Raw genomic sequence first — 27,907 nt, 5'->3', positions numbered from 1 at the left:
GAACTAAACGGGTTCGAGGCGACAAACATTTTATTTTCAGTCAGGTTTGAGTTGCTGATGTCATTCAAGTAGTTGTTGGTTGCTGTAATTCACCACAAGCATCCCTCATGGTGTGTTTTCACAGTCTCTCTCGTCTTTCCACCGAAAGGAACCGGTTCGTTCTAGCACAGCACCGTTGCCATGGTTATTTGGACTCGTGGTGGGTGACTTCCGGCTCCTCATACTACTTTGCATATGTATTGCGGGACCAGGCGGTCCAAGCGCCACATGCAACTGTGCAGAATTCACCGCAGATTGGGACGTATGAAGGCTACGTGCGCGGTGACGTGTCTACGCACAGTGCCGTACATCTGATTTTTTTCAGAACTTCTCCATACTGCAAACTTTTAGAATGAAAGCTGATCACTCTTTAGGACATGAGGATCCTGGTCTGAAGGGTCCAGTTATCTGTTGTCTTCTGTTCAGGTTCTTCCAGCTATCATGTTGACCTGGTCTGAAGGGTCCAGTTATCTGTTGTCTTCTGTTCAGGTTCTTCCAGCTATCATGTTGACCTGGTCTGAAGGGTCCAGTTATCTGTTGTCTTCTGTTCAGGTTCTTCCAGCTATCATGTTGACCTGGTCTGAAGGGTCCAGTTATCTGTTGTCTTCTGTTCAGGTTCTTCCAGCAATCATGTTGACCTGGTCTGAAGGGTCCAGTTATCTGTTGTCTTCTGTTCAGGTTCTTCCAGCAATCATGTTGACCTGGTCTGAAGGGTCCAGTTATCTGTTGTCTTCTGTTCAGGTTCTTCCAGCTATCATGTTGACCTGGTCTGAAGGGTCCAGTTATCTGTTGTCTTCTGTTCAGGTTCTTCCAGCTATCATGTTGACCTGGTCTGAAGGGTCCAGTTATCTGTTGTCTTCTGTTCAGGTTCTTCCAGCTATCATGTTGACCTGGTCTGAAGGGTCCAGTTATCTGTTGTCTTCTGTTCAGGTTCTTCCAGCAATCATGTTGACCTGGTCTGAAGGGTCCAGTTATCTGTTGTCTTCTGTTCAGGTTCTTCCAGCAATCATGTTGACCTGGTCTGAAGGGTCCAGTTATCTGTTGTCTTCTGTTCAGGTTCTTCCAGCAATCATGTTGACCTGGTCTGAAGGGTCCAGTTATCTGTTGTCTTCTGTTCAGGTTCTTCCAGCAATCATGTTGACCTGGTCTGAAGGGTCCAGTTATCTGTTGTCTTCTGTTCAGGTTCTTCCAGCTATCATGTTGACCTGGTCTGAAGGGTCCAGTTATCTGTTGTCTTCTGTTCAGGTTCTTCCAGCAATCATGTTGACCTGGTCTGAGGGGTCCAGTTATCTGTTGTCTTCTGTTCAGGTTCTTCCAGCTATCATGTTGACCTGGTCTGAAGGGTCCAGTTATCTGTTGTCTTCTGTTCAGGTTCTTCCAGCTATCATGTTGACCTGGTCTGAAGGGTCCAGTTATCTGTCGTCTTCTGTTCAGGTTCTTCCAGCTATCATGTTGACCTGGTCTGAAGGGTCCAGTTATCTGTCGTCTTCTGTTCAGGTTCTTCCAGCAATCATGTTGACCTGGTCTGAAGGGTCCAGTTATCTGTTGTCTTCTGTTCAGGTTCTTCCAGCAATCATGTTGACCTGGTCTGAAGGGTCCAGTTATCTGTTGTCTTCTGTTCAGGTTCTTCCAGCTATCATGTTGACCTGGTCTGAAGGGTCCAGTTATCTGTTGTCTTCTGTTCAGGTTCTTCCAGCTATCATGTTGACCTGGTCTGAAGGGTCCAGTTATCTGTTGTCTTCTGTTCAGGTTCTTCCAGCTATCATGTTGACCTGGTCTGAAGGGTCCAGTTATCTGTCGTCTTCTGTTCAGGTTCTTCCAGCTATCATGTTGACCTGGTCTGAAGGGTCCAGTTATCTGTCGTCTTCTGTTCAGGTTCTTCCAGCAATCATGTTGACCTGGTCTGAAGGGTCCAGTTATCTGTTGTCTTCTGTTCAGGTTCTTCCAGCTATCATGTTGACCTGGTCTGAAAGGTCCAGTTATCTGTTGTCTTCTGTTCAGGTTCTTCCAGCAATCATGTTGACCTGGTCTGAAGGGTCCAGTTATCTGTTGTCTTCTGTTCAGGTTCTTCCAGCTATCATGTTGACCTGGTCTGAAGGGTCCAGTTATCTGTCGTCTTCTGTTCAGGTTCTTCCAGCTATCATGTTGACCTGGTCTGAAAGGTCCAGTTATCTGTTGTCTTCTGTTCAGGTTCTTCCAGCAATCATGTTGACCTGGTCTGAAGGGTCCAGTTATCTGTTGTCTTCTGTTCAGGTTCTTCCAGCTATCATGTTGACCTGGTCTGAAGGGTCCAGTTATCTGTTGTCTTCTGTTCAGGTTCTTCCAGCTATCATGTTGACCTGGTCTGAAGGGTCCAGTTATCTGTTGTCTTCTGTTCAGGTTCTTCCAGCTATCATGTTGACCTGGTCTGAAGGGTCCAGTTATCTGTTGTCTTCTGTTCAGGTTCTTCCAGCTATCATGTTGACCTGGTCTGAAGGGTCCAGTTATCTGTTGTCTTCTGTTCAGGTTCTTCCAGCTATCATGTTGACCTGGTCTGAAGGGTCCAGTTATCTGTTGTCTTCTGTTCAGGTTCTTCCAGCTATCATGTTGACCTGGTCTGAAGGTCCAGTTATCTGTTGTCTTCTGTTCAGGTTCTTCCAGCAATCATGTTGACCTGGTCTGAAGGGTCCAGTTATCTGTTGTCTTCTGTTCAGGTTCTTCCAGCTATCATGTTGACCTGGTCTGAAGGGTCCAGTTATCTGTCGTCTTCTGTTCAGGTTCTTCCAGCTATCATGTTGACCTGGTCTGAAGGGTCCAGTTATCTGTTGTCTTCTGTTCAGGTTCTTCCAGCTATCATGTTGACCTGGTCTGAAGGGTCCAGTTATCTGTCGTCTTCTGTTCAGGTTCTTCCAGCTATCATGTTGACCTGGTCTGAAGGGTCCAGTTATCTGTTGTCTTCTGTTCAGGTTCTTCCAGCTATCATGTTGACCTGGTCTGAAGGGTCCAGTTATCTGTCGTCTTCTGTTCAGGTTCTTCCAGCTATCATGTTGACCTGGTCTGAAGGGTCCAGTTATCTGTCGTCTTCTGTTCAGGTTCTTCCAGCAATCATGTTGACCTGGTCTGAAGGGTCCAGTTATCTGTTGTCTTCTGTTCAGGTTCTTCCAGCTATCATGTTGACCTGGTCTGAAGGGTCCAGTTATCTGTTGTCTTCTGTTCAGGTTCTTCCAGCTATCATGTTGACCTGGTCTGAAGGGTCCAGTTATCTGTTGTCTTCTGTTCAGGTTCTTCCAGCAATCATGTTGACCTGGTCTGAAGGGTCCAGTTATCTGTCGTCTTCTGTTCAGGTTCTTCCAGCAATCATGTTGACCTGGTCTGAAGGGTCCAGTTATCTGTTGTCTTCTGTTCAGGTTCTTCCAGCAATCATGTTGACCTGGTCTGAAGGGTCCAGTTATCTGTTGTCTTCTGTTCAGGTTCTTCCAGCTATCATGTTGACCTGGTCTGAAGGGTCCAGTTATCTGTTGTCTTCTGTTCAGGTTCTTCCAGCTATCATGTTGACCTGGTCTGAAGGGTCCAGTTATCTGTTGTCTTCTGTTCAGGTTCTTCCAGCAATCATGTTGACCTGGTCTGAAGGGTCCAGTTATCTGTTGTCTTCTGTTCAGGTTCTTCCAGCTATCATGTTGACCTGGTCTGAAGGGTCCAGTTATCTGTCGTCTTCTGTTCAGGTTCTTCCAGCAATCATGTTGACCTGGTCTGAAGGGTCCAGTTATCTGTCGTCTTCTGTTCAGGTTCTTCCAGCAATCATGTTGACCTGGTCTGAAGGGTCCAGTTATCTGTTGTCTTCTGTTCAGGTTCTTCCAGCTATCATGTTGACCTGGTCTGAAGGGTCCAGTTATCTGTTGTCTTCTGTTCAGGTTCTTCCAGCTATCATGTTGACCTGGTCTGAAGGGTCCAGTTATCTGTTGTCTTCTGTTCAGGTTCTTCCAGCTATCATGTTGACCTGGTCTGAAGGGTCCAGTTATCTGTTGTCTTCTGTTCAGGTTCTTCCAGCTATCATGTTGACCTGGTCTGAAGGGTCCAGTTATCTGTTGTCTTCTGTTCAGGTTCTTCCAGCAATCATGTTGACCTGGTCTGAAGGGTCCAGTTATCTGTTGTCTTCTGTTCAGGTTCTTCCAGCTATCATGTTGACCTGGTCTGAAGGGTCCAGTTATCTGTCGTCTTCTGTTCAGGTTCTTCCAGCTATCATGTTGACCTGGTCTGAAGGGTCCAGTTATCTGTTGTCTTCTGTTCAGGTTCTTCCAGCTATCATGTTGACCTGGTCTGAAGGGTCCAGTTATCTGTTGTCTTCTGTTCAGGTTCTTCCAGCAATCATGTTGACCTGGTCTGAAGGGTCCAGTTATCTGTCGTCTTCTGTTCAGGTTCTTCCAGCAATCATGTTGACCTGGTCTGAAGGGTCCAGTTATCTGTTGTCTTCTGTTCAGGTTCTTCCAGCTATCATGTTGACCTGGTCTGAAGGGTCCAGTTATCTGTTGTCTTCTGTTCAGGTTCTTCCAGCTATCATGTTGACCTGGTCTGAAGGGTCCAGTTATCTGTTGTCTTCTGTTCAGGTTCTTCCAGCTATCATGTTGACCTGGTCTGAAGGGTCCAGTTATCTGTTGTCTTCTGTTCAGGTTCTTCCAGCTATCATGTTGACCTGGTCTGAAGGGTCCAGTTATCTGTTGTCTTCTGTTCAGGTTCTTCCAGCAATCATGTTGACCTGGTCTGAAGGGTCCAGTTATCTGTTGTCTTCTGTTCAGGTTCTTCCAGCTATCATGTTGACCTGGTCTGAAGGGTCCAGTTATCTGTTGTCTTCTGTTCAGGTTCTTCCAGCTATCATGTTGACCTGGTCTGAAGGGTCCAGTTATCTGTTGTCTTCTGTTCAGGTTCTTCCAGCAATCATGTTGACCTGGTCTGAAGGGTCCAGTTATCTGTTGTCTTCTGTTCAGGTTCTTCCAGCAATCATGTTGACCTGGTCTGAAGGGTCCAGTTATCTGTTGTCTTCTGTTCAGGTTCTTCCAGCAATCATGTTGACCTGGTCTGAAGGGTCCAGTTATCTGTTGTCTTCTGTTCAGGTTCTTCCAGCAATCATGTTGACCTGGTCTGAAGGGTCCAGTTATCTGTTGTCTTCTGTTCAGGTTCTTCCAGCTATCATGTTGACCTGGTCTGAAGGGTCCAGTTATCTGTTGTCTTCTGTTCAGGTTCTTCCAGCAATCATGTTGACCTGGTCTGAAGGGTCCAGTTATCTGTTGTCTTCTGTTCAGGTTCTTCCAGCTATCATGTTGACCTGGTCTGAAGGGTCCAGTTATCTGTTGTCTTCTGTTCAGGTTCTTCCAGCAATCATGTTGACCTGGTCTGAAGGGTCCAGTTATCTGTTGTCTTCTGTTCAGGTTCTTCCAGCTATCATGTTGACCTGGTCTGAAGGGTCCAGTTATCTGTTGTCTTCTGTTCAGGTTCTTCCAGCTATCATGTTGACCTGGTCTGAAGGGTCCAGTTATCTGTTGTCTTCTGTTCAGGTTCTTCCAGCTATCATGTTGACCTGGTCTGAAGGGTCCAGTTATCTGTTGTCTTCTGTTCAGGTTCTTCCAGCAATCATGTTGACCTGGTCTGAAGGGTCCAGTTATCTGTTGTCTTCTGTTCAGGTTCTTCCAGCAATCATGTTGACCTGGTCTGAAGGGTCCAGTTATCTGTTGTCTTCTGTTCAGGTTCTTCCAGCAATCATGTTGACCTGGTCTGAAGGGTCCAGTTATCTGTTGTCTTCTGTTCAGGTTCTTCCAGCTATCATGTTGACCTGGTCTGAAGGGTCCAGTTATCTGTTGTCTTCTGTTCAGGTTCTCCCAGCAATCATGTTGACCTGGTCTGAAGGGTCCAGTTATCTGTTGTCTTCTGTTCAGGTTCTTCCAGCTATCATGTTGACCTGGTCTGAAGGGTCCAGTTATCTGTTGTCTTCTGTTCAGGTTCTTCCAGCTATCATGTTGACCTGGTCTGAAGGGTCCAGTTATCTGTTGTCTTCTGTTCAGGTTCTTCCAGCAATCATGTTGACCTGGTCTGAAGGGTCCAGTTATCTGTTGTCTTCTGTTCAGGTTCTTCCAGCAATCATGTTGACCTGGTCTGAAGGGTCCAGTTATCTGTTGTCTTCTGTTCAGGTTCTTCCAGCAATCATGTTGACCTGGTCTGAAGGGTCCAGTTATCTGTTGTCTTCTGTTCAGGTTCTTCCAGCAATCATGTTGACCTGGTCTGAAGGGTCCAGTTATCTGTTGTCTTCTGTTCAGGTTCTTCCAGCTATCATGTTGACCTGGTCTGAAGGGTCCAGTTATCTGTTCGTCTTCTGTTCAGGTTCTTCCAGCTATCATGTTGACCTGGTCTGAAGGGTCCAGTTATCTGTCGTCTTCTGTTCAGGTTCTTCCAGCAATCATGTTGACCTGGTCTGAAGGGTCCAGTTATCTGTTGTCTTCTGTTCAGGTTCTTCCAGCAATCATGTTGACCTGGTCTGAAGGGTCCAGTTATCTGTTGTCTTCTGTTCAGGTTCTTCCAGCAATCATGTTGACCTGGTCTGAAGGGTCCAGTTATCTGTTGTCTTCTGTTCAGGTTCTTCCAGCAATCATGTTGACCTGGTCTGAAGGGTCCAGTTATCTGTTGTCTTCTGTTCAGGTTCTTCCAGCTATCATGTTGACCTGGTCTGAAGGGTCCAGTTATCTGTTGTCTTCTGTTCAGGTTCTTCCAGCAATCATGTTGACCTGGTCTGAAGGGTCCAGTTATCTGTTGTCTTCTGTTCAGGTTCTTCCAGCTATCATGTTGACCTGGTCTGAAGGGTCCAGTTATCTGTTGTCTTCTGTTCAGGTTCTTCCAGCTATCATGTTGACCTGGTCTGAAGGGTCCAGTTATCTGTTGTCTTCTGTTCAGGTTCTTCCAGCAATCATGTTGACCTGGTCTGAAGGGTCCAGTTATCTGTTGTCTTCTGTTCAGGTTCTTCCAGCAATCATGTTGACCTGGTCTGAAGGGTCCAGTTATCTGTTGTCTTCTGTTCAGGTTCTTCCAGCTATCATGTTGACCTGGTCTGAAGGGTCCAGTTATCTGTTGTCTTCTGTTCAGGTTCTTCCAGCAATCATGTTGACCTGGTCTGAAGGGTCCAGTTATCTGTTGTCTTCTGTTCAGGTTCTTCCAGCAATCATGTTGACCTGGTCTGAAGGGTCCAGTTATCTGTTGTCTTCTGTTCAGGTTCTTCCAGCTATCATGTTGACCTGGTCTGAAGGGTCCAGTTATCTGTTGTCTTCTGTTCAGGTTCTTCCAGCAATCATGTTGACCTGGTCTGAAGGGTCCAGTTATCTGTTGTCTTCTGTTCAGGTTCTTCCAGCAATCATGTTGACCTGGTCTGAAGGGTCCAGTTATCTGTTGTCTTCTGTTCAGGTTCTTCCAGCTATCATGTTGACCTGGTCTGAAGGGTCCAGTTATCTGTTGTCTTCTGTTCAGGTTCTTCCAGCAATCATGTTGACCTGGTCTGAAGGGTCCAGTTATCTGTTGTCTTCTGTTCAGGTTCTTCCAGCAATCATGTTGACCTGGTCTGAAGGGTCCAGTTATCTGTTGTCTTCTGTTCAGGTTCTTCCAGCAATCATGTTGACCTGGTCTGAAGGGTCCAGTTATCTGTTGTCTTCTGTTCAGGTTCTTCCAGCAATCATGTTGACCTGGTCTGAAGGGTCCAGTTATCTGTTGTCTTCTGTTCAGGTTCTTCCAGCAATCATGTTGACCTGGTCTGAAGGGTCCAGTTATCTGTTGTCTTCTGTTCAGGTTCTTCCAGCAATCATGTTGACCTGGTCTGAAGGGTCCAGTTATCTGTTGTCTTCTGTTCAGGTTCTTCCAGCTATCATGTTGACCTGGTCTGAAGGGTCCAGTTATCTGTTGTCTTCTGTTCAGGTTCTTCCAGCAATCATGTTGACCTGGTCTGAAGGGTCCAGTTATCTGTTGTCTTCTGTTCAGGTTCTTCCAGCAATCATGTTGACCTGGTCTGAAGGGTCCAGTTATCTGTTGTCTTCTGTTCAGGTTCTTCCAGCAATCATGTTGACCTGGTCTGAAGGGTCCAGTTATCTGTTGTCTTCTGTTCAGGTTCTTCCAGCTATCATGTTGACCTGGTCTGAAGGGTCCAGTTATCTGTTGTCTTCTGTTCAGGTTCTTCCAGCAATCATGTTGACCTGGTCTGAAGGGTCCAGTTATCTGTTGTCTTCTGTTCAGGTTCTTCCAGCAATCATGTTGACCTGGTCTGAAGGGTCCAGTTATCTGTTGTCTTCTGTTCAGGTTCTTCCAGCAATCATGTTGACCTGGTCTGAAGGGTCCAGTTATCTGTTGTCTTCTGTTCAGGTTCTTCCAGCTATCATGTTGACCTGGTCTGAAGGGTCCAGTTATCTGTTGTCTTCTGTTCAGGTTCTTCCAGCTATCATGTTGACCTGGTCTGAAGGGTCCAGTTATCTGTTGTCTTCTGTTCAGGTTCTTCCAGCAATCATGTTGACCTGGTCTGAAGGGTCCAGTTATCTGTTGTCTTCTGTTCAGGTTCTTCCAGCAATCATGTTGACCTGGTCTGAAGGGTCCAGTTATCTGTTGTCTTCTGTTCAGGTTCTTCCAGCTATCATGTTGACCTGGTCTGAAGGGTCCAGTTATCTGTTGTCTTCTGTTCAGGTTCTTCCAGCTATCATGTTGACCTGGTCTGAAGGGTCCAGTTATCTGTTGTCTTCTGTTCAGGTTCTTCCAGCTATCATGTTGACCTGGTCTGAAGGACCAATTTACAGCATTCTGCTGGCAGCAGTGCATCCATATTTTTTGCTATATTTAATACAGCAATGTTGCTGTAAAAAATAATACGGTGTCGTACTGTAATTTGGAGACAGAGGGATTACAGCAATCTATTGTTGGCGCTAATATTTTGCGGCATATTGCTGTTAAATGCTTTTAATATTGTTATTGTTATAGTTGCAGCTGTAATTTGTTATTTTTATCTAATTAATCTAAATAATAATGCAAATGTTTTCAATGCTCAATAAAAGAGGATAACATTTCAAAGCAAAACCATTTTATTTTGAAGTTATACAACATATTTACATGAAACACTTTTTTTATCCAAGGTCTCAAAATGTAATAACAAAAAGAAAAACAAATTGATACAATTTGTACATAATGGGAGTCAAAGGAGTCAATACAGCAGTGACTTGCAGCCCCCAGCATACAGAAAACAAAAAAATCAGAATCTTCTTTGAAACAAAACCTTATTTATGTAACGAAGTCCGTAGGTTCAATTTTTTTGCAAAGACTAAAATTATAAAATTGTGAAAAAAAATGTTCAGCTGTTTTGCTGACAGCTGTCCTGTCCACTGGGGAGGAAGGTGGTCCATGTGACTATAAAAATAGAAATATTTATTCATAAATCTTTTACATTTCCACCAAATTCTATATCACAAATAAACATACAAAGTAAGGCAGGATTTTTGTTTCATCTTCTTGTGTCCTTCTTAAAGGTGCAATTGAGTGACAGACTTCTGTCTTCAGAGCCTAATGGCACATTGTCCTACATAACTTTGGTCTGAACCCTATTCAGACCATTGTGATTCAACAGGAGACCATTAATCTGCCAAATAACTGCAATCCATTGTGCTGAAGCAGGGAAACTTAGAAAATGTAGGACAGCATGCTTTCAGGACCAGGGAACAAAACACTTCGACAGGAGTCCATTAGTTGGTTCCTCTTTCAGGGTTAATGCCAATGAACCGCCTGAGAAGAGACAGAGAGAGAAAAATTTACTTAAATTAAGGAAAATTCTCTCCAATTTGGACAGACATCAACTTTTCAAAGTCACATATTTTCACATCATATATACAACAACTGAACCCTTACCTCTGAACGAACTCCAATGTGCACACTGTCTCTTCCTGATTGTTAAACACGTAGTAGGTGGTGAAAAAGGTGGTGTTGGGACCTGTTGAAGAACCTCTTTAAAGAGGCCTTCTGCGCGTTCGTTTATTCACCATAACCTGGAGGAATTACACACATTAGAATAAATCACACGGAGACAGCTGTATGTCATTCAAAGTACCTGGACCAGGGAAGCTCTCATGTGATCTGACCACACACCGAGACGACTTCCAGAAGGATCCACTCCGCGTCTGAGATGGTAGCTCGAGCCTCGGATGGTTGGGCGGCCACCTGTTTTGAGAATGCTGCAACCAAGCTGTGGAGAGATCTATAGTAATCATGGTGAGACATAGATTGTTCACATTCAGTCAGAAAAGGTAACCTGGTTTTTGGGCCTGGAAAAGGTCTTCCAGTCTGCAGTTCATGGGGCATCAACCCATGTCTCTGGCTCACTGAGCTTCTTACTGACATCAAAGCTAAAGGTAATGCTGTCACCCAATTCATTTTGGTCTGTGCACAGATTTTAGCCAATTTAGTTTTGATTGTCTGGTTCATCCTTTCCACCTTCCCTTGAGATTGGGGGTGGTACACTGTTCCAAAGGAATGTCTCAGTCCCAGGAACTTTTCAACCTCTCTAAGTTCTTCATTTTTGAAGTGACCTGATTTTCGCAGGAAAACCATGACTGGGGATGTAGTGATTAATCAGACCCCAGCCATGGGTACAACATGACGGGCCAGTAAGAACTTTTCTGGAACTTTCAAAATAAATCACATTAACCTACTTCCTTTGAGGAGCAGTTTTTCCTGGCCTGAAGGAAGAACAACTGGACCGCATCACCGTGGTTACAGCTGTAATGTGCAGTTTGGTCGGCAGACAGAACGAGCCGCCCCTCCCTCCAGCTACGGAGGTTAGCTGAAACTAACCCTTTGTTCACTGTGGATGCTTTATTCAACTTTTCCTCAGCACGGTTCACGTAAGAGGTTGTGGTTTGGGCAGAAGACGTAGTTTACAGTGAAATAATTTAAACATTTTTCGTTTTATGACGTTTGGTTTTGTTTGTGTTGAAACTGTGGAGATATATTATGTGTGTGCATTATTATTATTATGTTCATAACCACTGTGGGAAATAAAATGTATAACCTGTGTTAGTGGCCTGCAGAATTGTATTGCACAAACTTGGCCTTGAGTGTGATGAAGTAGAAAAATAGTGAAGAACTGTAGGGGTGAGAGAAGGATGTGAGAAGATTAACGGGCCAAGTACTCCCTTCTTATATCAGTAGATACGGGATGCAGCTGGGAGACAGGAACATGTCCTAATATGGTAGGCAGGAAAAGTTTGTACGTGACTATATGTGAGAAAAAACTGTAAACAGGGCGCTGCTCATTTTAATGTGTGTTTTAATAAAAGCAATGAGCCCAGTGAGAAGCTCCGAAGTCGTCTCGGTTTGTGTTCTGATCACATGAGAGCTTCCCTGGTCCAGATACTTTAAATTCAATATAACGGTGTCTGAGTGTATTATTTCAATAGGTGTGAATTCTTTCAGCTTACGGTGAATAAACGAACACGCCGAAGACCTCTCGGAGGGGGTGCTTCAACAATTGGTGACCTCCGACGTGATTCACGGCTGAATCAGGGAATTTGGACAAAGAGAGAGTGTGACTGACGAACCTCCTGACATCCAGGTGCCCCCACATCAAAAAGATATGGTGCAGAGCCTATTGTATTAAATTCTGCTGATTGAATTTATGTATAGGCCAAATTATCTCTAGGATGTCAGTGGTTCTGAATGTTATTACTCTGCAAAACTGTAAAAGAGTGTGCATTAAGTGAACGCGTTAAAATGGAGTCAAACATGAAAAACTGAAATAAGGCCAAAGGTTAAAGTCCTTTTAAGGTCAAAGGTCAAAGGTTAAAGTCCTTTAATAAGGTTAAAAGTCCTTATATTACATTTAAAAAAAAAAAAAGAAGACTTAGAGGCTCCTCCAGAAATCTTACAAAGGGTTAGAGTCCCATCTAGTGGTCACACAGAGGAATTACACAACTGACTGGAAGTGCAGTCGAAGTTAAATCATTGAACACTCATTCTGACTTAAAAATGCGGTTGGATTTTTAATTATTTGAGGGAAAATGAAATGCATTTATTGAATATAGGGTGAAGTGGCTTGTAGTGGATTGTTTTTGCATATTTGTGCATATTTCCTGTGTGATGATCCAAGATGGCGCCGCAGATGGTCGCCTCGGCGTGTTGGTGCGCATTGTTTTGTTTTGTTTTTTGCTTTAAAACGGTCTTCTGTGATGGTACCCGGAGCTCTTTCACCAGAGAAGAACTCATGAACATCAGGGCTACTACACCAGAGGAGTTATTTCCAACTTTTCTGCCTACTGCTCTGGAATTTTTGGACATTCTGGTCAAAGGTGCGCTCACCTTTGTTCACGCGGTGAAACGCCAGAAGAGAGGGAAACGGGCTGGGGTGCTGGTACGACTTCGCCAGCGTGGACTACGAACACCGTTACCTGGAATATTTCTCTCTAACGTGCGCTCACTTCCCAACAAAATGGAGGAACTACAACTGCTGTTGGGTAAAAACAGGGACTTTTATTCATCGGCAGTTTTGTGCTTCACGGAGACGTGGCTGTGTGGATTAATACCGGACTCTGCGCTGCAGCTGGCAGGATTCCAGCTCTACAGAGCGGACAGAGACACGGAACTCTCCGGCAAAGCGAAAGGTGGAGGAATCTGTTTTTACCTCAACAGTGGTTGGTGCAACGACGTGACAGTGATTCAGCAGCACTGTTCTCCAGACCTGGAAGCCTTCATCATAAACTGTAAGCCTTTCTATTCCCCCCGTGAGTTCGCTTCGTTCATCCTGGTCGGTGTTTACATCCCACCGCAAGCTAACGTGCAGGTCGCACAGCGCATGCTCGCCGACCAGATACTGAGTGTGGAGCGGACCAACCTGGACTCCTTAGTAATCGTTGCTGGTGACTTTAACAAAGGTAATCTGACCCACGAACTCCCCAAATATAGACAGTTTATAAAATGTCCAACCAGAGAGGACAACATTCTGGATCACTGTTACACCACCATCAGAGACGCTTATCACGCCATCCCACGTGCTGCACTGGGCCAATCCGACCACATCATGGTCCACCTGATTCCTGCATACAGGCAGAAACTAAAGCTCTGCAAACCTGTTGTGAGGACGACAAGGAAGTGGAGCAGTGAGGCTGTGGAGAATCTCCAGGCGTGTTTAGGCTGTACAGACTGGGATGTGTTCAGGACTACTACCAACAGTCTGGACGAGTACACAGAGGCTGTGACTTCCTACATCAGCTTCTGTGAGGACAGCTGTGTACCATCATGCACCAGGGTGAGTTACAACAACAACAAACCCTGGTTCACAGCCAAACTCAGAAGGTTAAGACTGGATAAGGAAGAGGCCTTCAGGAGTGGGGACAAAGACATATACAGAGAGGCAAAGTACAAGTTTGGCAAGGCAGTGAAAGAGACCAAACGACTGTACTCTGAGAAGCTCCAAAACCAGTTCTCAGCCAACGACTCTGCATCTGTCTGGAAAGGGCTCAAGCAAATCACCAACTACAAGCCAAAAGCCCCCCACTCCATCAACGACCGACGCCTCGCCAACGACCTGAACGAGTTCTACTGCCGCTTTAAAAGACAAAGGGACAGTCCTGCAACCATCTCCCACGACGCCCCCCAACAGCTGCAGCCACAATCCACCACCCCCACCTCCCCAACCTCAAGAGGGGCCTTGGCACCTCCAACCCCCACCCTGAAGTTCCCCCCCACCAGCCCCCTACCCACGCCGAGGACGGCTCTTTCCATCCAGGAGAGGGACGTCAACAAACGCTTCAGGAGACAGAACCCCCGGAAAGCTGCTGGTCCGGATTCTGTCTCACCAGCCAGCCTGAAGCACTGCGCTGATCAGCTGTCTCCAGTCTTCACAGACATTTTTAACACCTCACTGGAGACATGTCATGTGCCAGCCTGCTTCAAGTCCTCCACCATCGTCCCTGTTCCCAAGAAGCCAAGGACCACAGGGCTTAATGACTTCAGACCCGTCGCCCTGACCTCTGTGGTGATGAAGTCCTTTGAGCGCCTTGTGCTCTCACACCTAAAAGACATCACCGACCCCCTCCTGGACCCCCTGCAGTTTGCCTACAGAGCCAACAGGTCTGTAGATGATGCAGTCAACCTAGCCCTTCACTTCATCCTCCGGCACCTGGACTCCACAGGAACCTACGCCAGGATCCTGTTTGTGGATTTCAGCTCTGCCTTCAACACCATCGTCCCAGTTCTGCTACAGGAGAAGCTCTCCCAGCTGAGTGTGCCCGACTCCACCTGCAGGTGGATCACTGACTTCCTGTCTGACAGGAAGCAGCGCGTGAGGCTGGGGAAGCACGTCTCTGACTCCCTGACCATCAGCACCGGTTCCCCCCAAGGCTGTGTTCTCTCTCCTCTGCTCTTCTCCCTGTACACCAACAGCTGCACCTCCAGTCACCAGTCTGTCAAGCTTCTGAAGTTTGCGGACGACACCACCCTGATCGGACTCATCTCTGATGGTGACAAGTCCGTGTACAGATGGGAGGTGGACCATCTGTTGGACTGGTGCAGCCAGAACAACCTTGAGCTCAACGCTCTAAAGACAGTGGAGATGGTTGTGGACTTCAGGCAGAACCCAGCCCCACCTGCCCCCATCACCCTCTGTGACTCCACAATTGACACTGTGGAATCTTTCCGCTTCCTGGGAACCATCATCTCCCAGGATCTCAAGTGGGAGCCAAACATCAGCTCCCTCATCAAGAAAGCCCAGCAGAGGATGTTCTTCCTGCGGCAGCTGAAGAAATTCAACCTGTCAAAGACTATGATGGTGCACTTCTACACAGCCATCATTGAGTCCATCCTCACCTCCTCCATCACCATCTGGTACGCCGCTGCTACAGCCAAGGATAAGGGCAGGCTGCAGCGTGTCATTCGGTCTGCTGAGAAGGTGATTGGCTGCAGTCTACTGTCGCTCCAGGAACTGTACACCTCCAGGACCCTGAAGCGGGCCGGGAAGATTCTGGCTGATCCCTCCCATCCTGGTCACAGACTCTTTGAGACTCTCCCCTCTGGCAGGAGGCTGCGGTCCATCCGGACCAAAACCTCACGCCACAAGAACAGTTTTTTACCATCTGCCACCAGCCTGGTTAACAAAGCCCGGAAACCACCCTGACACTCTCCCTTTCACCTGTAACCTGTAACTCTATGCGTTACATTAACGCTCAGCTTGGACTCCTGCTTTACTTGCACAATGATCACCTGCACTGTTGTATTGCTCTTGCATCTTATACTGCTCTATATTTACTCTCACTCACTTAAAACTGTGCACATATATTTATATTATATTGTAGATATGTTTATACTGTTTAATTTGTACTGTATTGCACCGACTACGCCAAAACAAATTCCTTGTATGTCCAAAAACGTACTTGGCAATAAAGCTTTTCTGATTCTGATTCTGATTCTGATTCTGATTCTGATTCTGATTCTGATTCTGATTCTGATTCTGATTCTGAAGTGTCTGTCACTGACTGTTGTGTTGAATTGAGGAAGATCGAGCTGGAATGTGTGTGTTTGCGACTGACGCTGGATGATTATTTGGGGTAAAATAAAAGACAAAGTACTAGATATAACTATCTGTGTGGCGGATTATAGAATAAATGTGAATATTAAGTGTTTTTTTGCTGATATTACACGAGCCTGACTGTGTCTGTGTGGGTGTGTGTGTGAAAATCTGTAACCACTGGCAATTTACTTACATCTGCAAACCTTAAGAAGTCCACCTTCATCTTCTCTGAAGTGTGCAAGGAGGATTCTAATAACCAGAAGTCCACTTTGTTCTCTAATGGACGTGGTTTTCTCGACAACTACGTTCAAGGGTTTGTGTTTGAAGAAGTCAGTTATTAATTTGCTGCAAACCTGCATGGCTTCATTTAGGCGTTTGAGGATGTTAATACTTCTCAGCCCCTCAAAATGTCCACAGAGGTGCCTTTGAACAAACAGGTATGGCCACTTGCTTTTCAGTTCATTGAGAGGAGGTGCATTTTTGTCATTCTCTTTAAATAATACGCTTCTTTCATCAATACACAAATGTCGCTCCTGTCAGCTCCAACTACCCCACATTTCCATTGTGTGCTTCCATAATTTGCTGTTGGTCCTCTGCTGTGCCTCTTTTCAAGTGTTTTTGTTGTTTTACATGTCTGTTCTACGCGTGCAAGGGTATTATTTCTATTAACATGTTCCACACGGGTTTGTATCGGTCTTGGAAGAGAATAGCAACCAGGTTCTTTATTCCCTTCTAGATTGTCAGAAAAGCTCTTTGGGTAAGGCAGTGAGCTTTAGTCAAATTCTTGTCGTACTTCCCCATTGCGTCTTCAAGAATCCTAGTCATCTTGCGACGGCCTGGTGGGCATGGTTGTCTCCCATTAGCAAACAGCACTTCTTAGTCCATCTGGCATCTGTTCGGAGGGGACAGAAAATGACTGAGTCCAAGAAGAAGTTGTAGCTGAGGAGTGTGTTGTAGTAACTCTGGTGTCCTTGATGATAGAAGATGTAGCTGAAGATAACTGGTTGGGAGGCTTCACTTGACCCATGTGGTGACTCAGCTGAAATAGGAAACAAATCATTAGCAGTTTGTCCAAAATAACACAAGTAAGTAAAAATAAAGACTATACCTGTTTAGAAATGGTGGAAATGTTTGCGAATTTGGATTGGTGTTAGTAAATCGGGTAGTTCCACCCATGGAGCTCCCTCCACATATTTGAGGTCATCGACGCTTTCCTCTCCCCAGCTAAGAAGATTGTGCAATAGGGTTTCATCCTTGCTGCAGGGAGTCCTGGAAGAGCTTTAGAGATGACCTTGTAGACGTCCTCCTCCAATACTTGAGTGTTGCTATTTGTAAAAATGTCATCATCTTTAAGTCCATCTATTACTCTTTGAATGTCTCTCTCAGGAGTTCCAAGTAAGACAAGTTTTTCCTTAAGCTTAATTGTCAACTTTGACTGGCTGATATCATGAAGTTCCTGAAAGCTTTCAACAACACTCTGAAGAGTAGATGCTGGAAGCAACAACTTGGCTTGTAACTTTAGCTAGAAGAATACCAGACTTTGAAGAAACATGCCATCATCTGCATGTTCTGGGTAAATGTCAGATAGCTCTTTAGCTCCTTCGCTGTAGGCAGTAGTTCAATGCCTGTCTTCGTTATCACTGTGCGAGTGCATTTTGAAGCCATTAAAGCTTTTAAAGACCACACTGCAACTAGTCATTGCACACTCAAAACGTGCACTGGGAAAATTCCTGTGAAATTTCATATGCCTCACATGACAAAGAGCATCAAATTGATGTTTGCAAAACCGATACTATCATTTTGAATGATACAGTGGAAAACCACAGGAAAAACCACAAAAAACAAAAACTATGGATCTCAACCATGCATAAAGTTTCTCAGTTTGGTAAGAAACTTCCTTACAGATGATACTCACAGAGACAAAGGAGCTGCAAACAAACTCAGGATGGGGGAGGGCAGTTGATCGTTGTATCGTAACCAAAAAGACTGTTAGGAATAACCTTTATTAATATGACTCATAGCTGTTTTTCCCAGTTATACCATAATGATATAAAGCATAAGTTCTAATGTTTCCTTTTTGTTAGAATAAGATAAGAAGCTCATCAACACACATTACAAGGATAAATGGCCCAAGGTTTGTCATAAATGACCTGAGGCTGGGGCACTGGGTTTGATGGTGGAGCAGCTGGTATAACTGGGTTGATTAGAAAGCTACAGCACACTTAGATTAAGTATGTACACCCGCTACTACACAACCTACCAGATAGACACCACAATGGTGACACATAGTCTACTGATAATCACTGAGGGAGGGAACATCCATTGCATTGGAGAACCAGATATAAAACTACATGTGACCTTCTATCGAGGCTCTTCGTCATCCTCTAACAGACGGTACCGGTCCAAGACGGGAGCCTCAGCGCTGATCTCTGTAATCTTTCCTCTGCCTTAATTTAGATTAAAAGAGCTAAAAGTTAGAAACTGATTGAGAGTCGTTCATTTAAAAGTCAGAGTTAGATAGAGTCTGATCGCCTCTGGGAACCAAGGACCGGAGGAGCTCCGAGACGTCTGACCGCCAACAGGTTGCGGTAGCTTGGAAAAGACTCGGCTCCACATCTAAACAACAGAGAACAAAAACAAGTGAATTTAAACATTAGAAACACTCCAAACATAAATTTTCAGAAACTGACTCAAAATCTGCACGGGAAAACCACTTCTGAAACCAATCTGTCCGAGCTACTGCACCCTGCTGGCGGGCAGCCTGCAAAATTTCAAACAACGGACAGGACGGTTTGGGTGCGGTGCTGCTCTCCAGACTATCAAATGAAAAATATAGTACTGTTTTATCGAAAGAAAGGCAACCAACATACTCTACTTATAAAACAGGAACTAACATATAAAAAAATATGACAAACCATGATTGAAGTTGAATAACAGTTCACCTAAAAGACAAAACAAACTTCCTCTTTGTGTGTGGACAACTGAACTAGCAAACAGAAAACATTAGCTTGTAAATGGTCTGTTTGGTGGAGAAAATGACCAAACCAGTTTCAATGGTTGATGGGTTTCTGTCACGTGACCCGGGTGAGGAGCGAAATTAAGATGGGGGGCACGAGGGGTTGTTTTAAAAGTGACCCCTAAGTGACCCCTATGTGACACAGTATTAACAGCATACGAAAAAAACATTTATCTATATAATATAATGGAAAAGTCACAAATTTAGAATCTTTATTGTCATAATGTCACCATAAAGGGGCTTTTGTTAAGCCTCAGCTGACGTTCAAATTTAAGGACACGTTTTGCAAAGTGTAAAAACATTTGGGACACACTTTTTTTACACTTGTTGAATTCACCATTTCTCGTCATTAACTCTGCCAAAATTTAATCCTCTGCAATTTTAACAGTTGGAGAATGTAAATACAATTCGAAAAGTAAGCCCCCCTTAAAAATGAACACATTTGTATAAATTATCACTCATATGCAGAACTCACAGCATGCAGAACTAAAAAAGAGTTTAGAGAAAAGTGAACCGATGTGTGTGGAATGTGGCATGTGCTATTTGGTATTTACATAAATTTATAAAAATACATATTAAGCAGAAAAGGTAAGATGAGGTCACTTACCACCGAAAAACTGTTCCTCCTGTCTGCTGCCGAAAATCCCCACCTTTAATTTCCCAAAAAGCATCGGATTGTTCCTCAAATCACAGTACAGCACTCAATAATTACGCACGTGATCAAACGGTCCAGTGAAAAACAAAGTGACCTCATGGTACCTATTTATTTACAGTATTGTGCTGTAATATAAGTTAAAAATGTGGGTTGCTGTAATTGCTGTAATATTTACAGCCATTCGTTACAGTGTCTATAGCGTGGTGAGAACTGGAACTGGTACCAGAGATCCACGGTTCCTCCTGGTTTCCCTCTGTAGCACTGAGGCCAGCTCCACGCAGAGCTCCAAAATAATTGCCCTGGATGATAAACTGGCTAATAAGCCATGCATCATCATGTACCAGCACGTCAGTACGATCTCTGAATAAAACGCTGCCTCCAACGTCTTCCTTCCTCCAGCTGAGCCAAAGCTGCCATCGTTCCACATACCCGCAACTTTACGCAGCTATTTATGTGTGATTGTCTCCAGCTTGTTCACCTTAGGAATCATCAAACCTGACTTGTTAGGAGTTAATCTGCTGATTTTCTTCTCAGTGAGAATGGAAGTGCCCCTTAGATGATTCACATCCATTTTCTGTTACTCAGCGCTCAGACCGATGACACATTTCTATATACAGGTGACAGGAACAGAGGAAGTTTTACAGTTTCCATCCGACTGAGGTTGTTTCCATCATTTCCTGAGGTGTGTTACGTTATTGATGCTGAATGTGATTCAGTTTCATCGCTCTGGTTTAAAACATAAAAGCTTAAAGTCATGAAAAACCACTCCGTGAATGCTCTATGAATTAAACTGAATGGAGGCATATTTCAGTGGATTTAGGTGGGTTTTAGTTTTCTATAGTTTATTATTGTTGATTGAAAAAGTTTGCGTGGCTTCAGCAAATTTCCACGGCAGGTCAAACGTTTGCATGGATTTACGTACATTTTCACGCAACATTCATTTGTGCATGCCAAGTTATGCGTAAAACATTGCGCTGCAAGATTCTTGTGCATAAGTACGCTTCGTACATGAGGCCCCAATCAGTAGCAAATGAAAACTCAGACCTTCTGGCACATGCTGCAGGAACGTGAGCAACATCAGAGAGACGTGTGTGTTTGTAGGGATATAAAATAATTAAATGCAGCAGATTAAATGATTCCAACATCTGATTAATCATAAATCAGCCTCAGAGTAGCAGACCTAAAGACTGAAGTGTTTCCTGCGTGTTTACAGCAACTCGACCACATCAGAGCACCACACAAAGGCGTGAGCAGCTTTGATGGAGCCGCAGGGAGTTTGTTCAGGCTTCAAAGCAGGAGGAAACTTTCTGAAGCTGCTGTGATCTGATGTGAGAGGATCCTGTTAACACACACATACACACACACACTCATGTCACTGATGTAAAGTTAATGGTTTAATCCCGGAAGCAGCTTCAGTTTTGGTGTATTTCAATCATTTTCATGTGACGGGCTACAAGGTGCAGAGTGGTTGTTAGGACTGTTGGCTCACAGCAGGTGGGTCCTGGGTTTGGACTCTTTCTGAAAGGATTTGGCATGTTCTCCCTGTGCATGCTGGGGTTCTCTCCGGGTACTCCGGCTTTCTCCCACAGTCAATACCTATGACTAATTGGTCTCTAAATTGCCCTCAGGTGTGAGTGTGTATGAATGACTTAGACTGATATGGATGGACTAGTATCTGGTCCAGGGTGCGGCCTGCCTCTTGACCAATGACTGATAGAGATAGACACCAGCTCCCACACACCTTCCCACTTAAATGTGGAACAACATAGAATCATAGATTCTATGATGTTTCAAGTTTAATTTATGTTAATTGTTAATTTATGGGACTTCAACGGAGCAGCATCTCATTTTAACTTACAGTGACTCAGTTCATCCAACAGATCATGGAGACCTTATCCCATTGTGAACTCTGACCTTAAAGCCACCGAAGAGTTCTGAGCTCAGAGACTAAGTGAAACCAGTTCTGACATGAACCATGTTTGACTTCATGTTACTTTTAAATCAGATTTATTTGCTTTCAAACAAAACATTCATGCCTGCATTTTGTTCCATGCTCCCCTGGTTCCCCCAGCAGTTACCATAACACACCACTGGGGGCAGACTAGAGTGCAGAGTGTAGAAAATAAGGTTTTAAATCTTTTAAACTAAACCTTTACTGTTACTCCTATCAACATCTTCAGGTTCTCTTCCTTTAGATGACACATCTCTCTGTCCTTCTGTGTTTTATCCTGTCTTTCTCCATGTAGCTGGTGGAGCACCCAATAACTACACCAGGGGTCTCCAACTCCAGTCCTCAAAAACAATGTTTAGATGCATCATTGTTCCAACCAGATTGAATCAAATGAATAACTCGGACCACGGTGACATGCCAAGGAGGGAATTCAGCCATTTGTTTCAGGTTGTGTTGGAGCAGGGATGCATCTAAAACCTGCAGGCCAGTAGCTCTTGAGGACGGGAGATGGAGATCCTTGGACTATAGAGTACATCAGGCATGTCCAGCTCCAGTTCTCAAGTGCCAGAACCCTGCAGATTTTGTTTCCTTGCTCCAACACAGCTGTTTGATATGGCTGAATTACTTCCTTCATGTCACCTTGCTCTGCGGAGGCCGGTCAATGACCAGTCATTTGATTCAGGTGTGTTCAATCAGGGGAACATCTACAACATGAATGACACTTGCACATAAGGACTGCTTTTGGACACCACTGGTATAGATGGTATAGTTCAGTGGTTCTGAAACCTCAGGGCCCACTGTCCTGCATGTTTTACATGTTTCCCTGCTGCAGGACACCTGGCTTAAATTGATGGGTGACTAACAGACTTCTGCACCACCTGACAGGTGATGAGCAAGTAATGTAATCATTAAATCATGTGTTCTGCAGCAGAGACATATCTGAAACATGAGGAGTAGGGATAGAAGCATTGGTATAGAAAGTACTCCTGACTCGGTGCTTATCTATGAGGCCACTAAAGAAGTGACTGCTGCCACTACCTCTTTATGTTTTCTTTAACATAGAAAGTTCTCCAAGATCAGTGCTCCTGATTTTTTTTTGTTTGTCTGCTCTGACCTCTTACAGCAGATGTTCTGCACACACTGATCCTGGTTCTGGTTTTCCTGGTTCTGGTATTCTTGGAGGTGTCTTCTTGTCATTCCTTTCCATTATTGCCACATGCTTGCTTAGGTGCGGTTGACTCTGGCTGCATTGAACTATATTACAGTTAAGCCCACAATTCTTCATACCCCCAGCGTGTTTAGATGTAAAATTATTTTCATTCTCCTAAGAAGTTTGTTTCAGGTATATCTCTAAGGGTAACTAAATGGACAATGCTTATCATTTAAAAATGTTATTTTAAAAATACATGTAAAATTATTTATCACCTTCTCAATAATCAGTGTAAAATTCTTTATTGGCATCGCAGCTGTCGAGTCCTTCTTCTAATCGCTGAGCAGCTTTATGGTTCCTCTGATATTTAGATTTGGTGATGAGCTCCAAGTATTTGAAGTTAGATGGCCTCTTTAACATCACCCTAATCTTCACAGCACCCTCCACAGACTCAGGTAAGGCTTCATAACACTTCCAGTCAGAAGAAACAGGTTGGTCAAATTAAGAACTGACTTTGAACCCAAATCAGCCAGGGGTGTGAATAATTTGGGGGAACTGGACTCGAATGGATTCTCTATAACTAAATATTAATCAGATCTGTCTGTGTTGTGTGGGGAAAATTAAACTCTGCATCTTGTTTGTATTACAGTATAGACGTATTCCCACCCTTAGATATGCTTGTGGAGCATAGAGGAGGAGCCTGGTCTGCAGGCCCGGTATCTAAAGTCTCCACATCTTATCTCATCATGCAGGTGGGGTTGTATATCCAGGCTGCTGCACCCTGCAGGGGTGGAGCAGCTCACTGCTTTCGATGTACTGTGTCTGTCTGTGTAATCAATTTTCCCCACAGCAGCTGGAAGGTGCTTTGAAATTATATTTGTTCAACTGAATCAGATGGACCGGAATGGACCAGACCCTCCCACCGTTACAGCAGGTGTTTGATGTAGCAGATCTTGCACGTAGCTCAACACCTGATACAGGTAAACACAAGACTGTGGTTCAGATAACTGACTCAGGAACAGTTTAACATCTCAGCGTTTAGGTTTCAGACTGAAGAATGAAGCCAAGGTTTTTAAAATTTACTCTCAAAACCTTTAAAAAGGATCAATAAACTTTAATCTTTAAATCGTGGTTGAGCAGTTTGTGTGTTTTTTACAGGAAGCGGCTTCTGATTCACTGAATCTTGAACAGTCTGGTCTGCTGAAGTCCAACCAGTTCAATATTCTGGCTCGTTAACGTGAACAAGGTCTCGCAGTAAGGAACCTGTCCCAGCCTCTCTCTGTATGTATTTGAATAATGAAGCACATTCATGTGACCATTGATAATGAAGCAGAACTCAAGGGAAGCATGTTGGGGAGGAAATACAAATCATTTCTGTCTGATTGAAGCTGTTTGGTTCTGTCTGGGTTATTTGGCGTGATAACTGAATCATTTTGATGGAGAAATAGAATAATTAGTGGACCAGAAACAGCCAGTTCCGATTCAACCAATGAACAGATTTGGACACCTGATGATGCGGATGCTGTGATGTCATCCACACCATGTGACCTCAGCTGTTAGGATGCGGAGATCGTTTTAAACGAAGAATAAAATCGCAGTAGGAACATATCACGGTGAGATAGTTCAGCCCAGAAATGACAGTAAACATGAAGCCTGTGGAAGAATCCTGTTATTTTTGCACAAACTGAACACAGACAAACATGTGAAACCAAAACCAACCATCAGCTGAATTTAGTCAGGCAAGGATTAACATTAATAACCGTGTAGACCCACAGGATCTCCCTCAGCAGCTGTGAGGAGGGGAGGTGGAACACTGAAACTAAAACACGTCTTCAGACAACGTCATGAGAACATGTGAGCGTTTCACTCCTCCGTCTCTTCTTCCTCGCTGTAGTCGCTCAGAGGAAACTCACGGCTGTCCTTGTCTGTGTTGTAGCTTTTCCTGTGCATCACACACTCCTGGTCGATGATCGCCTGAAACACAGAAGATTGATTCATGTTGCTTCTCATCACCTTCTGGTTTGATGACATACAGAAGATATGTGGGGTTTGTTTTTTGTCATTGCATAGAAGATGTGATGTTTGCTCATTAATTATCTAAGAAAGCAGGAAACGTCTCAGGTCTCATCCCTGAGGGACACCTCTAGAGTGATGCCAAGACCACCCCAGGCCAGAACTGTTCTAGTCCACACCCCGGGGTCTCTTCCCTGTGGGACATTACATGAAATCTCCAGAGGGAGGTATCCAGGAAGAAGCTTCTCCTTCCGATGTGGAGGAGCAGTATTTCTACTCCAACCTCCCCCTGGATGATGGAGCTCTTCCTATCTCTAAGGCAGAGCCGGCCGCCCTACAGAAGAAGCTCAGTACTGCTGAATGTTTTTCAGTCACAATCATGTCTCATAACCACATATGAAGGTCGGAACGTAGATAGAGCTGGAACTCCAGAGCTTCACCTTTCAGCTCAACTCTTTCTTCACTTTCAAAAACTGGACTAACAGATGAAGCTCCAATCGATCTGCTGCTCCATCCTGGCATCACTCATAAAACCATGATATCTAGAGGCAAAATCTACCTCACCTGGAGATGCCGATGCAACGCCACTGAACCACAACAAAATGGACTGGTTGTTCTGAGACAAGACTCGTTAACACAGAATATTGACAAGAAGATAAATTTTCCTGGATGACGGCTGTGTGTCAGCTGTTGAATCTGAAGGAGTTCAAACTCAGCAGTCCAGGTTCTCTGAGAACTGCTGCAGACTAGGAAGGAACATCAGCTACATGGTGTTGGACCCACTGAGGAGGACCTCTCCATCATCAGCCCAATATGCTGGGAGGTCAACACAGAAACCAGTGTTTATATAAATGAGGCCAGACTGGACAAGCCGGTCCAAACAGATCCTAATAGAGAGATTTATGTTTGGACCGGGCTCAGTGTCTTATTTGTCTGGGCTCTACTGAATGACCCAAATTGGGCCAAACACAAACCTCCACCTCAGCTCTTTGTTCAAACTGCTTTTAATGATGTTTGATTAGATCTCAGTCACATCATCTATAAACACCAGCCTGCATGGCCTCCACACACACACACACACACACACACACACACACACACACACACACACACACACACACACACCGCCTGCAGGTCTCTGTAATCTGCGACTGTTTCTTACTGAGCAGCTTTAGAAGGCTCCTGCCTCTGATCTGGGATCAGTCCAATCGTCCTATAATCACTTCAGAACTTTCCTGCCAACGTGTCCAAACCTGCCGCCATGCACTCTCTGAGCTGATTTTATCAACCGCAGCTGGTTAACAACACCAACAGACCTGAATGTTTCTGAGGATCAGCAGCAACGCAAAGACCTGCCTGGAACATGATCCAAAACTTCCCTGAACCGACCAATCACAACACAGGCAGGGGGTCGTAGGTTCAACCAACACAACAGAAACAAGAACCAGCTGCCATCATTCAGGACTAAATGACTCTGAATGCACAAAATGGCAGCACACAGCAAATAAATCTTCATGGAGAACGTAACATGGTTCACTTTAATGATACCAGACCTGGTTCTAGAACAAGTTCTCTTCCGTCTTGCTAACTAACGTAGTGTCTGATACTCTAGGCCTATAAAGAGGTGCTGTGTCCAAACCAATTTAGGAATTCTACATTTGGCTTCAGAATCCTTCGGACCGATGCACTGATCCGTACTTTGTAACACGGGCCTGGTGAAATAAAATCCTCATATGTTAAACTGACTCTGTGTCAAACAGAACCTCCCTGGAGATCATTATCCATTAACCCTCATCAATACACACTTCACTGAAAGCTGTGAATGAGAAACTATGTACACCCCCTAATCCAGCTGCTTATAGAACCTCCTTCAGCAGCTCTGGACTTTGACTAGGCCTTTACAACACTTTGATTTTTCTCCTTTTCAGTCTTTTATCTGTTGTAGGTCAGCTGCTGTGTTAGGAACCATGTTACTGTTGATGACCCGGTTTGGACCTCACAACAAACAAGTTGCACCAAGTGCTGCACAGCAAGAACCAAATACTTGACGAGACGTAAAATTCATTAGTTGAATAAGAAATAGAAATAATGTAAAAATAGAAACAATGAAGATTTCAAGCTCTAACTGAAAGGCCACAGAGTGGAGATGGGTCTTGAGTTTTTGTCATTTCTCCGAGCTTCACGCTCTGACCTTGGGCTGAATCTCATGGACATCCACTCTGGGAAGATCAGCAGCTGTCTGTGATGTTTCCTTGTTGGGAATCTTTCTCTCTGTAGGATAATGGACTTGTTTGGGAGATTACCTTCTAACCCTTCCCAGGTTAATGGACAGTAACAGTTGCTTCTTTAAAGTCATTGCTGATGCCTTTCCATCCTGACTTTGGCTGCTACTTCCCTTTTAAATCTGATGGAGATAATTTTTTTCTTACAGCTTCTGCATTTTGGTTTAGTTTGCATTCAATCGATGACGGCTCAGCGGCACACGTCTTTAAATAGTGTTCCCTCGTGGATACTGTCTAGATCCTGTTTGGTATGGGTGAAAATTCCCAGCGGGTGGAGTCAGAACCTTAAATCAGATCTACTTTGTGACCTGAAGCAGACATACTTATATTTACCATTTTCTCCTCTCGAACAGCCGGGTTACGTAAGATGAAACAAAGTGGAGCATACACGATGTTGATGATCCCGATGAAGACCATCAGACAGGGGAATCCCACCGCTTGGACTAGAGCACCCCCTGTGGATGGCCCTGAAACACCAGAAGCAATCCACATTTGTGAGGTGTTTTGTACAAAGTTTTACATGTTTCCTGCTGAGTTCTGTTACCTATAGCAAAGCCCATACACAGCGCTACATCAGCGATGGCGTACACGCTGCCGTACACAGAGGCATGACGGATGTCAACCAGGTAAGCCATGATAGCCATCATGGAGGAGTCCACCATCCCTTAAGAAGCAAAACTTCATTACAACTTCACACAGAAAACATGTTTGAGTATATCAGACGATCGTGTGATGAAATTCACCGATAGCAAAGCCCAGACCCCCGTTTGGTCCAATCAGACCATAGATGCTGGTGGCAAAAGGAACCTGAAACATAAACAAACACATCAACACGATGGATGGATGATGGATGGATGGATGATGGATGGATGGATGGATGGATGGAGGTTGGATGGATGGATGGATGGAGGTTGGATGGATGGATGGATGATGGATGGATGGATGGATGGATGATGGATGGATGGATGATGGATAGATGATGGATGGATGGATGGATGGATGGATGGAGGTTGGATGGATGGACGGAGGGTGGATGGATGGATGGATGGAGGTTGGATGGATGGATGGATAGATGGAGGATGGATGGATGGATGGATGGAGGTTAGATGGATGGATGGATGGAGGTTGGATGGATGGATGGATGGATGGATGGAGGTTGGTTGGATGGACGGATGGATGGACGTTGGATGGATGGATGGATGGATGGAGGTTGGATGGATGGATGGATAATGGATGGATGGATGGATGATGGATAGATGATGT

At 44.6% G+C, this 27,907-nt stretch overlaps 1 protein-coding gene and 1 long non-coding RNA gene across 2 annotated transcripts in view; both read right to left on the bottom strand.

Annotated features, from left to right (window-relative positions):
- Positions 1–9,447: 9,447 nt before the first annotated feature.
- LOC124877159 lies at positions 9,448–15,909 on the bottom strand. Its single transcript, XR_007040457.1, has 3 exons — positions 15,771–15,909; positions 9,928–10,261; positions 9,448–9,804 (listed from the first exon to the last, which is right to left on the bottom strand). It is a non-coding gene; the product is annotated as an uncharacterized LOC124877159 (long non-coding RNA).
- Positions 15,910–23,999: 8,090 nt separating this feature from the next.
- The window catches only part of LOC124878083 (chromaffin granule amine transporter), a 20,261-nt gene continuing 16,353 nt past the window's right edge, over positions 24,000–27,907 (bottom strand). The window contains exons 13-16 of the mRNA XM_047381858.1: positions 27,388–27,451; positions 27,189–27,308; positions 26,978–27,111; positions 24,000–24,323 (exon numbers count right to left, since the gene is read on the bottom strand). Of these exons, the coding sequence (XP_047237814.1) occupies positions 24,213–24,323; positions 26,978–27,111; positions 27,189–27,308; positions 27,388–27,451 (429 nt within the window). The 3' untranslated portion in view covers positions 24,000–24,212. The remainder of the gene's footprint in view (positions 24,324–26,977; positions 27,112–27,188; positions 27,309–27,387; positions 27,452–27,907) is intronic.

Source organism: Girardinichthys multiradiatus, chromosome 12, assembly GCF_021462225.1.
Source record: "Girardinichthys multiradiatus isolate DD_20200921_A chromosome 12, DD_fGirMul_XY1, whole genome shotgun sequence".
In the NCBI taxonomy this organism is placed as follows: domain Eukaryota; kingdom Metazoa; phylum Chordata; class Actinopteri; order Cyprinodontiformes; family Goodeidae; genus Girardinichthys; species Girardinichthys multiradiatus.
This window is presented reverse-complemented; position numbering and strand designations above follow the sequence as displayed.